This window comes from Podarcis liolepis (assembly GCF_965112155.1).
Source record: "Podarcis liolepis genome assembly, chromosome: 1".
Lineage (NCBI taxonomy): Eukaryota > Metazoa > Chordata > Lepidosauria > Squamata > Lacertidae > Podarcis > Podarcis liolepis.
Genome location: NC_139554.1, coordinates 24,260,968 through 24,274,739, shown reverse-complemented (window position 1 = coordinate 24,274,739; position 13,772 = coordinate 24,260,968). Strand labels below are relative to the sequence as shown.

The following is a 13,772-nucleotide window of genomic DNA, read 5'->3' as shown; positions in this document are numbered from 1 at the left end:
GCAAACCTATCCATTCATAAGGAAATCAGCCCTGAGTGCTCACTGGAAGGACAGATCATGAAGTTGAGGCTCTAATACTTTGGCCACCTCATGAGAAGAGAAGACTCCCTGGAAAAGACCCTGATGTTGGGAAAGATGGAAGGCACAAGGAGAAGGGGACGACGGAGGACGAGATGGTTGGACAGTGTTCTCGAAGCTACCAGCATGAGTTTGACCAAACTGCGGAAGGCCAGTGGAAGACAGGAGTGCCTGGTATGCTCTGGTCCATGGGGTCACAAAGAGTCGGACACGACTAAATGACTAAACAACAACAACATGCAAATAAAGAGATACTACTTAATCTTCATGCGTAAGCTTTAAAAATCAATGAATTTAGTTTGTTGGATATCCAGGTTCAAAACGTCCCTCAGCCATGAGACTCACTCGTTGACCTTGGACCAGTCCCCCTCTTTCACATGGTCACTGGGTGGATGAGCTTGGCTACAGGGGCAGGCTCAAGACAATTTGCTGCCTAAGGTAAGAGACAAAATGGCACCTCCTCCCAATCCACACACAGTAGATTGGTAGTTGAATCTTACTCCATCACTGGCACATAGACAATGTCTTGCACTACACTTGAGGGCAGCAGAGTAGCTAAGGAAGTATGGAGCAGGCAAACAGAGTTCTCTTCATTTCCTGGCCCTCAGAATCTGCCACCTGAGGCAGGTGCCTCATTCTGCCCAATGGTAGGGCCAGCTTTGTTGAATGCTTGAGGCAAGTGCCCAGGCCATCTTCCTTTTTCCCCAGCTGTGCCCCAAATACCTGCTGTAAGTGGCAACAGTGCTGCCGGTTGGCCTAGATCACCAGTGACCTAGATTAAAATAAGAGCCCTTATTGACACACAGAAGGCAAGGCCAGCAGTCTAATTTTACATCATCGTATCATGCTGATCTCTGTGGCTGGTGTGATTCAAACCAAGGCCTATGCTCCGTGTTTTTTAAGAGTGCATCTGCATAAAGTAGGAGAGGGCGAATGATTCAAGGATGCCCTGTGTGTTTTTGTTAATGTACCATTCGCTGTTTGCCTGCCCTGCTATGTAAACAGAAGTAAACACGGTCAATGCAGTTCCTGCAGAAACCTAACATTTTCACAATGGAAATCACACAGAAAGCAGGGTCAAAGCGGGTGGGGAAACCACTTTGTCATCTATTTTAAAAAGCCCACTCAGCATGGGATTGCAATAAATGATTAGTTACTTGCTTTTGCTGGTTATCAATACACTGGCTCTACTAGGGAGAACATTTTGTGCTTTGATGAGCAATGAGAATGACGTGCTTTCCAGATCAACCCTAGGAGGGCTGGGGTCTCATCCTGTGTGTGTATTGACTAATCAACTAAAAACACAGGGAGCTAAGGTGGTGTTATGGCTCAGCAAAAAAAAAAAAAAAAAAAAAGCAATTCAAGGCCCCCATCAGCCACATGCATAGGAACGCTGCCCCCCACCCCCACGTCAGATACTAAAAATAAAAATCCCAAAGTGTTTTAGAATTTTCGCTTTCTCCATATTGGCCAAGCTGAGTGCTCCTTACTGAGGGCTAACTTCAGCCAGGGCTGGCCCTACCATTAGACAGAGTGAGTCAAGCAGCCATGACTATCCCATGACACTGAGCTGCCCAATCTGAAGGATAAGACAGCATTTTCATGTACAAGGGACAACTGGCCTGGCAGACAGACCTAATTTCAACACTAGTGGTGGGACAAGGGAAGAAGGGGTGGCATGCAGACCCATCTTGTAACACAAAAGTGGGGGACATCAGGGCTGGTGGATAAAGGTGGCCCCCAAGCCTTTCTGTCTGGCCTCTAGGGACTTCCCTGGGCCACTCCTCCCTTCCACAATCTCTCCCCACACCCCAACCAACATGTCAGGGATGATGGGAGTTGTAGGCCAACAGAACCTGCAGTCCACAGCTTGGTCACTGCTGCTGTAAAGTCCATGAGACCCTTCTTCTGAGTTGGCATCTTGAACATCACACCATATTTTGGGAGGTGTGGGGAGCGGGATGAGGAGAGCTGGCTAGATTGGTAACTCCTAAAGCCTGACTTGACTTGGCAAATAAGCTTAATAATAAAATTAAGTACTTTGGACTTGTCTGAGCTAATCTGATGTCAACTTCCTAGTGCTTAAGTCAGTGAATAAAGTCTTCTTGCTTCTGACTCAGCCAGATGGGTGGGGTATAAATAATAAAATTATTCTTATTATTGAAGCAGTGGGATATGGACAAGGCCCTCTTTGTGTTGGTATAGAGGCCTTTTGCATGGCCCTTGTTACTTATATACAGCTGTTTGACCTAAAGGCCCCCCTAAGTGGTGAACAGCATATTGATACAAAATAATTTATCTGGACATGTCAATTATGAATGTATGACTGCAAGTGTATTAATCTTCTGAATCAGTGCCCAATTCTTAATGGTTAATCTGATACCAAACACTGTTAACTAAAGAAAGTGGATACACTAAAGTAGCAGCGCAATGAGAAAAGCCAACTATGTAATGTCTTCAATTAATTCGTCAGCCCTCTGGCAATATAAAAATAATAAGGAAAGTATATGGACGATGTCTAGGATGGTGAAAACAGAAGGCTCACACTTGTGTGAGTCAGCAACAACCCATTCAAGATGAACAACACTTAAAAGTAAATTCATGGGAATAGCTAATTCATAGTCCAATACTTCAAAACCTCTTTTTCTCCAAAGGATTTATGATCAGGCAGGAGTTGCTTCCAGGCAATGCCATGTTGAGTGCCAAGTCCAAGAAAGCTGGTAGTGATTGCCCTACAAATATGAACTACTTTCTCCTGCAGTCTTGCTCAAAGGCAGCAGAGTTTAGTCACACACCTCCCAATCCAACCAATCTCAGGATTGTTGAGAAGGTAGAACAGGATGACCCTACGTTCATCTTCCAAAACTCCTTTCTTGGGAAGAGAATAAATGTGATAAATGAAGAAAAACCATAGGAAGAGCCTGCTGTATCAAGTCAATGGCCCATCTCATCCAGTTCTCACAGTGGCCAACCAGATGTCTATGGCAAGCACAAGGGCAGGACCTGATCCCAACAGTGCTCCCCACTTGCGACTCCCAGCAACTGGTATTCAGAGGCAAAACATATCAATTGCAGCCAGCAGCCACCGATAGCCGTATCCTACATGAAAAGTCTAAGGCGGAACAATTTCTTCAAACCCTCTTTGTTTAGGCTGCTTGAAAAAAGAAAAAAGCAGGTCCTGGGGTAATCCAAATTACCGTATTTTTCGCTCTATAAGACGCACCAGACCATAAAACACATCTAGTTTTTGGAGGAGGAAAATAAGGAAAAAAATATTCTGAAACCCAGAAGCCAGAACATCAAGAGGGATCACTGCGCAGCGAAAGCATCGATCCCTCTTGCTGTTCCTGGCTTCTGGGATAGCTGCGCAGCCTGCATTCGCTCCATAAGACGCACACACATTTCCCCTTACTTTTTAGGAGAGAAAAAAAGAGTCTTATAGAGCAAAAAATACGGTAAATAAGGATGTTTTAAATTGGGTAGCTTCTTCAGCAGCACTGCCTGCCTCAAACAAGGGCCCAGCAAAAATATATATATAAATGAATGAATGAAACAATAAAAGCCAACACCCGTAAGTGCAATTATTCAATTGATGCAACTCAGTAATTTTTATTGCAACTGGAAGACAATACATCACAGAAACTTTATGGTAGGTTTTGGGAAAGTGTTATTTACAATAATAACTGATGAAAGAGTTTGTCTTTGGCAATATGATTACACATCAAGAAACGTAAAATGCAAGTATGCCTCTAGATCAACGTTTTTTTCCTTGTATTTCTGGCTGATTGCACTTGCCTTTCGACTGCTCATTTAGGTAAACACAAATACAACTTAACATCACTGTTTATGCCCCCCATCACAGTTCTCATTTTATGTCAATGAAACTGGCAGTTCCATTTACCTAGTACAGCATTAAAAACAAACAAAAAAGGAATTAAAAAACAGAAACAAAAAAGAGAGGAAAAAATGGCTTATTGCTGTACTAAATTAATCTATTGGCCAATGAAGGTCTCATGACCCCTAAAGCATTGATATTGTACTTATTGGTCTTTTGATTGCTTCATCACTTTTTTTTCCTGCAGAACAAAAGAAATATTTCAAAAATATTACAGAAGAGTATAAAAATGTACAAGTTCATAATGCTTTTCATACACTCAGAAATCATTCCCTATCCCCATCCCTTCCAACATTTGACACCAAGGCAAACTGAAGTAGTGAGTGTGTATAATGCAGACGCGAAACCGGTAAAGCAAAAACAATTGTTTCCCCAAAATACTGGGTGCATTAGGGAAGGGCTGGCGAGGAAAAACTTATCAATAAACTTTTTTCAAAAAGCACTACATTCTCACTCTGAACTGGAACCAGAGAAAGAAAATTATCAGCTTTCAAGCCACAGCCAGCAAAGTCACATCATACAAAACATACCAGTCACATCAGAAGTCTGAATTCAGTAAAAGGGCAGAGAGTTCTCACGGTCATTTCAATAACACCCTAATCCAACTTCTGCATGCAGATCCTGAGCGCTACATGAAATCATGTGTGCAAATACATCATTCTCCTTCCCAATTCAATAGCCTGGGCAGCACTTGTGTGTCACACCCCTCTTTTTTAAAAAAGCTGAAATCCTTTCAATTGGCTGTTTGTGGGGAGCTTACTTCCTTCCAACAAAAAAGTTGATGGATGTGATTCCAACTTTCTTAAAAAGCCTACGTGTCCAAAGCCCTGGTTCAAGCCACTGGTTTGTACCCACTCTGTTGAAGCCAAGGTCTTAAGTGGAGTTCCTAGAACTACTAATTCTAATTTCTCAAGTCTCTCCCCTGTTCTCACTAGAAATAAAATGCAGTGCAACTTGATAGCATGTGCATCTACAAGGAAGTCCGTATTAAACCACTTTTGTGGTTTTAAACGTAGACCAATGAAGCACAGCATCACAGATAGATGCCTGGTTCACATATGTAAAAATCTATGGTTTGGTGCGAGGTGGACAAACTTCCACAAACCCCTCCTCCTGCATAGCCAAGAGGAGAATTTCTTCCAAGTTTAAATTAGCTTTCCAAGAAGCTTGATTTAGCATTATGTTCAAAATGGGGGATTGTGCTGTATAACAAACAACGGTTAGTTAAACAAGCCAGCTTCCTAACTCACAGTTTAAAGTTGACTTGTTTGGCCAATGTTCTAAACCATGATCCTCCATTTATCTATTAACAAGGAAGAGAGGGGAGTGTGTAAGGCTGTCGCTTCTCTCAGGCTCATGGAAGCATTAAACCATGGTTTATCGTTGCATGTGCTAATGTTTATTCACTTTTGGTTTTGGTTTCGAGTCAGCAAGGCAAGTGGCTGCTTGCTGAGTTATAGGATTGCGTGGACGTAGTTAACATTGTAAAATCAACCCACTGATTCTGAACTTTCATTCCAGGGGGGAAAAAAGAGCATCAAAAAGGTTGCACGTATTCCTACCAAAATGCTTCCCCTCCTGGTTTGTGGCTGATTACTACAATCAAAGATACGGGGTAGGAACAGATGCGATGAGAAAAGTTCATACGAACCACAGACTAAATGTTTTTTCTACATCCAGTTAATACAAAGCCTACACCAAAAACGATAAATGGATTTATGCGTTCTGCAAAGGAAAAGTAAACTGGGTGTTGTTAACAGCATCTTTTTATTCCCTACAATAGAAAGCAAAGAGACATTGGATGTTGGCAGAAGATTATCACTGTAGCAAAATGTTAAAAGTATATTACATATTTAGTATAATAAGGTTATTTAAATTAGATCACAGTGCTGCATTTATGTGCATAACAGTGTTTTACATATTATAGGGAGAGCTGGCAAGAACAGTCACAGACTTGACTGTGAATGAGCCTGGTCTCAGGTGGAAGAATACTTTTTAAAAATGGTAACAAAGAAACATGGGCATAACAACAAAACTATTAGCTGGGCAGCTTACTGAAGTCAATTGCCTAATTTTACTTATTAATGGCAAAACCTAAGGACTTTTTGCAGGTTATCCAGAGCCAAATAATCTCCTGGTATAAACTGGTAGTGCACCCTTTGTTTTTAACAGTAGTTCTTTCATTTAATGTAGGAAGGTACCTGGGCTCTCTAATCACCTTCTCATTGTCCAGTTTGAAGGGAGATGGTCAGAATGAGTGGGAAAACCAACTGGTATGTAATTGAGAATTGAATAGCCAATGGCACTGATCACCACCATTTGGCCTGTAGCATCTTACAGATGTGACTGCCATCTTGCCAAACCACCCAAGACCACATGCAAATGTAACACAGCAAGGGCAATGCATGCCACAAGCTTGGAGTGAATATTTGTGACCAGCAAGCCTCAACAGCCACCCCATGGTTCACAAGCTCTGCCCCACTATATTGAGATTCTCATATTCTGCCTGCCATGTACTGGGTTTATACTTAGTTTGGACAAAGGATGTGCCTGCATCAGCCCCAATCCAGACCGTTTCACCATGCACATGAACTTGTGTGCAAGCTGATGCAAAGTTCATTCACTTCTGTGTTGGGGACAGCTCAGAGTGTGCAAAACACACACACCTTTGACCACTAAAGAAGTGAATGCGAGAGCCCTTGATTCACTGGTGTAGCAGCAGTTCTATCACCGATTTGCTCTTTGAGGAGGATCTGAAAACATGTTGAGAGACACAAGCTTGATGAAAGCAGCCAGCATCAGGTTGGCTGTCAGAAAGGTTTGCAGAGAACTGCTTGTGCATCTGTTAACGTGGATGATAAACAGACTGTAAGATAAGAATTTAATAAACATAAGCGAACCTGGAAAGACTGGTGGCATACATTAAACATTTTCTTATTTTAAAGGCTTTACCCAAGTGCCCGAGTACTTTGGAAGCTACTTAAGAAAAACTGGATGCACCTGCCCCAATCCTGTATTCAGCCATGGTGAATGGGCAGAGCATCCTCATCACTGCTCAAAGAATGGCCAGCTCAGCAAGGACCTCTGTACCCCATCCATGCATCCTGAAGACGTTCTGAGATGTTATCCCATTTCAAACTATCTGAAGGTCTAGATAGAGGAAGGATGCAGCTGAGCAGGGCCTGCATCTTCTGAGGCATGCGTTAAGTGCTCCAAGACAGCCACCCATGGGAGTCAAGGACTTACTGGACTGTTGTTCTGTACAGTACAAGAGGCCAAGTTGCTCACCTGCCTAGTGCTAGCTCGGATCCTGCAGTGCAAGGTCCATGAGTTCTCTGGATGCTACCTCTATCAGAATATGCTCTGGGCTTGTGCGGTGTCTGGATCATGCCCACAAGTTTTCAGCACCGAAGCTATGATAACATTTTACATCCAACTTTATGAAAAACCCTCGATTACAGGTACTTTCCACAGTAAAATGGTCATACACAAAACAGGAAGAATTTGTGTATAAAATACCTAAGTTGTCATGAATTCTGTGACTTAAGATTTTTCTTGTTAAAAAAAAATCCCCATCTAAATTCTAACAAATAATCAAGTATTTCCAAAATAGTATTTCCAAAACAAGCACTCCCTCTGTGCACTGTTTTCCAAATGGCTGTGGCACACAGGTAAGAAGCTCAAGAAGTGTGGAGGAAACAATCCACCATGTGCTGAATGGAAGTAAGTACATCCCTGCAGCTGAAGTCTATATAATTGGACCCAACTGCTTTAATCCACTTTTGGCATCAAAGTGAGAAGTTGGCACTGTAGGACCTAACACTGGAGTTTGTATAAAAGATGACAGTTTATTGGAGGTGGCTGTGCAAGAGACAAGCCAAGCTTTCATCGGATCTTCTCCATTTCAAAACCATTACTAATAGGAATTAGGTACTGAATTGGGATACTTAAATGAGACATCCTTTGCCTCCAAGAATAGGTGACATGACATCTTTTTCAAAAAGATTATCTGCAATTGCTTTCTGATTAAAGGAAGCACCCAGCACAGACAATTTTTTTTACTCAAGCTATGACCCATGGATGGTCAATAGATGGGGCATGACTCACCTAAAAGTTAGGAGTGCCTAGGTCTCTGTGGCTTTTAGTAGGAAAGTGGAGCATGTACTTTAATTTCAGTGGGAAAGCTGTGGCACCAATTGATGAACTTTGGCTTAATTGTGCCTCATCTGTTGAACAGTGCTCCTTTATTCCTGTAAGCAATGAGTCATATCAGAACTGCTCTTTCCTGTTTATGAAACACTCTATCTGAAGATTATTGCTGTAGTAGATTAGCTACTGATGTAAACACTGTGTTTCCCACCTTCCCTATATATTGCCCTGAACACTGTAGGCAGGCCACAGCTGAGGTCTGGTACTACTCACAGGATGATTAGCATAGCAATGAATCCCAAAACTAGATAGAAGTAAAAGTATGTTGTGGACACAAACATTTGAATATTTGGCTCTACATCACCTGCAAAAGCTTCCAAGCCCAAAGTCTTTGGGTGCCTGATTCATGTACAGATATCATTATGGAACCTGAATCTCCATGGTGAAATTGAAGTTTGGGTTGTTGTTTTTATTTTTTACGTACTGTCCAATTAGATTATTTAATTGTTTTGTGGACCATTCTTACCAGAAAGAAGGTAAATGGTAAAACAGTCCATCAAAATGAAAGGGGAAAGGCATTTTTGTACACAAAACATTCGTGCTAGCAATGGTGGAGTATCTATTGCAAAGGAACCACTGGAGAAAAGGAAGTGGTTCTGGGTTTACACTGGTGTTGCTAAGCAAAATGTATGATTAGCATGCCTCCATGTCAAAGAAGTGTAAGGCAGATTACAGCAGTCTTTGCCAACCTTGTGCCCCCCAGATGTTTTGGACTAAAGACTCCCAACAGCCCCAAAGGGCACCAGAGGGTGAAGAGGGACACATGCGTGATTTAAAATGTGTTTAAGGCGTGATGTTTCTTCTAAACAAGCCTCATTCAAACCTCACGGGAAGGAAGGCAGTTGCGCAAGACTTGCACAGCGACCATTTTTTAAAACTTGTGCCAAGGATGGGCCTGAGGGGTTTTCCCTATTTAGAGGACAAGCAGGTGCAATGACCCTTGAATTTGTAATTCAGCTTGCAGTGCACCTGCTGGAAGTCCATGGTTTACAGATGTATTTACTGGGACGGGGTGTGCGTATGTGTGTGTGCACAGGCAGACCAGATGTAGCAATGTGACATAAATCTACAGCTGCAATCTTCATCCCCCCCCTTCCATGGCTTAGGCAAAGACTCTCTGCATTGAGGACTGACCCAGTACAAAGCCAGAATTCCTGTCAATTCCAAGATTTAGTTTCTAGACAATGAGCAATAAAGAATGCTACACTCCACTGGTTGTCTATATAGGCTACAGTGCTGATTCGAGCATGGAAATATTGGCATAATCAATACTAATCAGAATTAAGAACCATTCCCACTTTTGTCATGGTGGAATATCTTTTTCATTCCACTAAACAGGCTACCACATCTTTTTACTATTAAAATTTTGCTCATGCTTGGTAGAACTCCATGGCAACTAAATATGGCACTCTAGTTCAGAGAGAAAACCCTTAAATTGATTGACATGGTTTCTTTTCTCTTTAGGCAAGTGTTACCTCCCCCCTTCTTTTGGCAGACATGGATGTATTGAGAGAACTGGTAACACATAGGCTGAACTTGCTGATGGTCATTCCAAGCCTGATTCAACACTCCCAATATTTCACAGGTCTGTTGGCATGAGCGTCTAACTCATACTGTATGCATTTTCACGAATATCCAAGCCTGCAAAGCGGAATTCCCTAAGATGCTTTCTGCATTTCCTGCCAAAGCCCAACACAAGGCAAAAACCCTGAGCGCCAAAACAGCAAACAACACGACTTCTGTTCAGTGTAAAGCTGTATTTAGTCTACCTACAGGTCTGGAACCCAAAGAGTCTCTCACACATGCCAAATCCGCTCCAGAGAGGGGTTGCCAATTTCTCTTTCTGGCTGCAACTTGTTTTGCTGTTCTAGGAGAACCCCATTTTTCCTATGGTGACCCACAGCTAGGATGGTGGTCCACTGGAGACCTGGTCCATGTGCCGACCTATGGATCACAGCCTATAGGACTGGAAGTCTCAGGATTATGGCCTTTGATACCAATGCAACTGAAAAAGAAAAGATCAGTTGGAAGAGGTTGCCTTATTGCAAAGCTTTCAATCTGCTAATGGACCCATCACCGCAAACCAAGTATGGCTGTAAACAGAACACGTCTTCAGCATGCATCTCTTAAACCGCCCCAATGAACTCAAACCAAAGCCCTTTCGTTACTTGTTTCCTCACTGGCAGATGAGCAGATTTGCGTGGTCATCGTCTTCCCCCAAATCAAATGGCCAAGTTTTCCCCACCGTTCACAATTCAGTGTCTTCCACCGTCTTCCTTAAATCATACACACTCACTACTTGCCTTGCCCTCGAAATTATTGCGTAATGTTTTAATACATGTAAAGACAAAGAAAGGACAAACGTGTTCAAAAAACAGAGAAGTAGGGGGAGGGGGCTGAATGTGCAGACAAGGCAATATAATTCAACCATCCAAGCCCTACCCGAGCATGAAGTTTTATTTTTAATATTGCAGAGTAAGTTCCCCAACAGTCAGTATTTATCCCTGAAAAAGGTTAAACCTTAAAAAACACCTGCTTCCAAAAAAAAAGGAAAAAGGGGAAAAAGAGAGGGAAAAAACAAAAAACAAAAACCCCAAAAACAAACTAAGCCTAAGGGCTTAAAAATTAGAGGCATAGCCTTTTTTCTATTTTTCTATATTTATATGAAAATAATTCATGCTTCATGCTAAATACATTATTTACCTTACAAGAACTTTTGTTATCTTTGAATTAATAAAAAGGGTTTGTTTTTATTATTATTTTGTACTCCAAGTCCCTCCCAGAAAGGAATCCATGCAATGTGGATCAGAAATTTCAGCTGGTTGCAGTGGTTAAAATTGGAAATATATTGTCATTTTTTGCACAGATGAATCCTGACTGACCTTAACTGGGTACCTCATTTTGAGGAGCACAATTTCTTTATATTTTTGCCTAGCCAACATGGATTTTACTTTTTGGAAAGAATAAAAAAGCAATATAATACTAATGGCAGGTTTTGTAGCATTTTCCCCCTAGTGAGATCAAATCTTTGTGACTTATAGAAAACGTTTTCTTATTTTGATCCTCCTTAAATATCTACTCATAATTTTCTTCAGATTTGATTGCTTTTCACTCAGGCAGTTAAGAACTCATAGCTTGTTTTCCCATAATATTTTTGCAGGCAGTGCCAATCTTCAGGCTTATGGCTTTTTATAAAACATTCTTTTAATTTAAATATAGAAGACAATTAATTGATTAAAGAATATCACTAGTCCCCCTCCCCCTCCACCCCTTCCTCTTTATTTCACTGAAACTCATTGCATACACAGTTCAGTATTCCATAATTTATAAATTAAGTCTTCACATTTTGAGCCATATACAGTACATGAAGCACTAATAGATCATTACTGTATGAGCAGCTGTCATTAGTGGCTATTCCAAGATTTCTATGGCACAACCGCAAGCAAATGCCACTATATATGATCCTTGGTTCTGAGGATATTGTGTGTGCCTCTCGACTTCCCCCAAATCTCTAGACACGTCACACACAAACCCAATCATAAGGCCTTTTTTCCACTTTCAATTCTTACAGCCTGGCCTGAACGATTTCCAAATTATCCAATTTCTTCTAGGTTATAAGAGATTTCCAAATGCCGAATTTTTATTCCTCTCACATTAACTGGTGACGTCACAGCATATTCAACCATGCATTTCTGACAAAGCTGGAGAAAGCAATGGCAATTTTGGCTTTTACTTTCTTTCTTTTTTTGTCTTCATGTAATGAAAAGCTTTTGTAAAATTAGTTGAGTATCAGTATGAGTTCTATGGCTTCCATCTCCTTTAAAAAATTTAAAAACAAAAAAATCTCAAGGGTTTGAAAAAAAGAAAACACACACAAAAAAAAAAAGAAGAAGAAGAAGAGGAGGGGGTGAAAGAAAAGAAAAACGAAACAAAGAAAATATTTGTTGATATTGCCACAAATCATTAGAATTCACCTGACGTGCTGAAACGAAATTGTTTTATAAGTTCAATCAATGGATTTGTTCTCGTTTTTCGTGGTGTCCTTTTGCTCTTTCTGCCCCTTTGCCGTCCGATTGGTGATGTTGTTCAAACAAGACCGTATTCCCGCCAAGTGCAGGAGCGATCCGGCCGCTTCTTTCATCTCCTCGTCGTCACTCTCGGGGGGTTTCTCCGTACGCCTCTTTTTAAGAGGCAGCGTGTCACTCGGTACTTTTTTTGCCTTCAGCAAATGCTGACGTTTCTTGTGCTGAGAGGCGTAGCCGCTATCAGCTAAAGAATCCTTGGTCTCTTTCCGGGAGCTCTGCCTTTTGTCCTCCTCTTCCGCTTCGCTATGGCTCTCGTGGCTGTGGAAGCTGACCTCACTGCCATCGCTACTGTCCCGGCTGCCTTTAGTAACAAACTCGTAATGGTCGTCGGCGGAGGAAGAGGAAATGGAGTCACTCGTGGGCGACGTGCTCCGGTGGTTGGAAGATTTGGCACTGCTATAGTTGTGGTCCTCCTTTGGGTCGCCGCTCACCACCGGGGAGCCGCAGGACTGCTCGCTGTCTGTCCGCATCCGGCAGTTTGAGATTCCATTCCTGGAGAAGGGAGAAGAAGGAAACACACAATCAAATCAAATTCCCCTATAAAACTGTATTTTTCAAGAGAAAACTGCTCTCCCTGAATACAAACAAGTACAATCATACCTGAGGATGAAGACGCTTCAGCTTAAATATTTTCGGGTTGCGCTCCGCGGCGACCCGGAAGTAACGGAGCGCGTTACTTCCGGGTTTTTCCGCTTGCGCATGCGCAGACGCTCAAAATGACGTCACGCGCATGCACGGAAGCGGCGGAACGTGACCCGCGCATGTGCGTCTTACGTTCGCTTCAGGATGCGAACGGGACTCTGGAACGGATCCCGTTCACATCCAGAGGTACCACTGTATAGCCAAACATAACATTGTAAAGGCCAAGGCTGATGGCCATCCACCATAAAAAGTGGCTGTAAAATGGAGGGCCCCCTGGAGATCGTAGGGAAAGTACAGTTAAGGCCTGTGGCAGCTGAAGTCGGCAACACAATCTTGCTGGCCAGTGGGGCCATGAGATGTTAGAGCGTATTTAAAATTATGGAAAATGAATAATTTAACTGGCTTTACAAATCCATCAACCAGCAAATTTACTGAAACTTTGGTTGATTTATCTATGGGTATCTTCCTTATCTAAGTATCAGTTGATGGAGGCAAGTTGGTGCATTTTGATTGGTTGGGCTGAGACTGAGGGGCACACATTTCTTTTTGAAGTCATTTTATTATTATTTTGGTGCATAGTTATAGTACGGAAAGTATTAATACGGACCTTATTTTCTAACAATAAGTGGTAGATGTTTGCATACCTGTCAAGTGCCCCAGAAAAAAGGGTCATCCCATGTTTTCACATGAGATTGTGGCAGCCATTTTGGGAGCCAAAAGCACTCCCCGCCCCCCAAAAAAGCACTTTTACAGGGCTGTGATCTTGCGTGGTGTCCCAAAACATGCATTTTTGGGTGCGGGGCGGGAGTGAGATGTGTGTCACGTGACTCACCCGGGAGTGAGTCCTGGAAGACGCACACCCC

At 42.2% G+C, this 13,772-nt stretch overlaps 1 protein-coding gene across 3 annotated transcripts in view; it reads right to left on the bottom strand.

Annotated features, from left to right (window-relative positions):
* Positions 1–3,654: 3,654 nt before the first annotated feature.
* Positions 3,655–13,772, bottom strand: part of FOXN3 (forkhead box N3) — a gene marked incomplete at its 5' end in the record, with an annotated part of 140,900 nt that continues 130,782 nt past the window's right edge. For all 3 annotated transcript variants that reach the window (XM_083502584.1, XM_083502585.1, XM_083502586.1), the window contains one exon: positions 3,655–12,759. In XM_083502584.1, the coding sequence (XP_083358710.1) occupies positions 12,189–12,759 (571 nt within the window). In that variant the 3' untranslated portion in view covers positions 3,655–12,188. The remainder of the gene's footprint in view (positions 12,760–13,772) is intronic.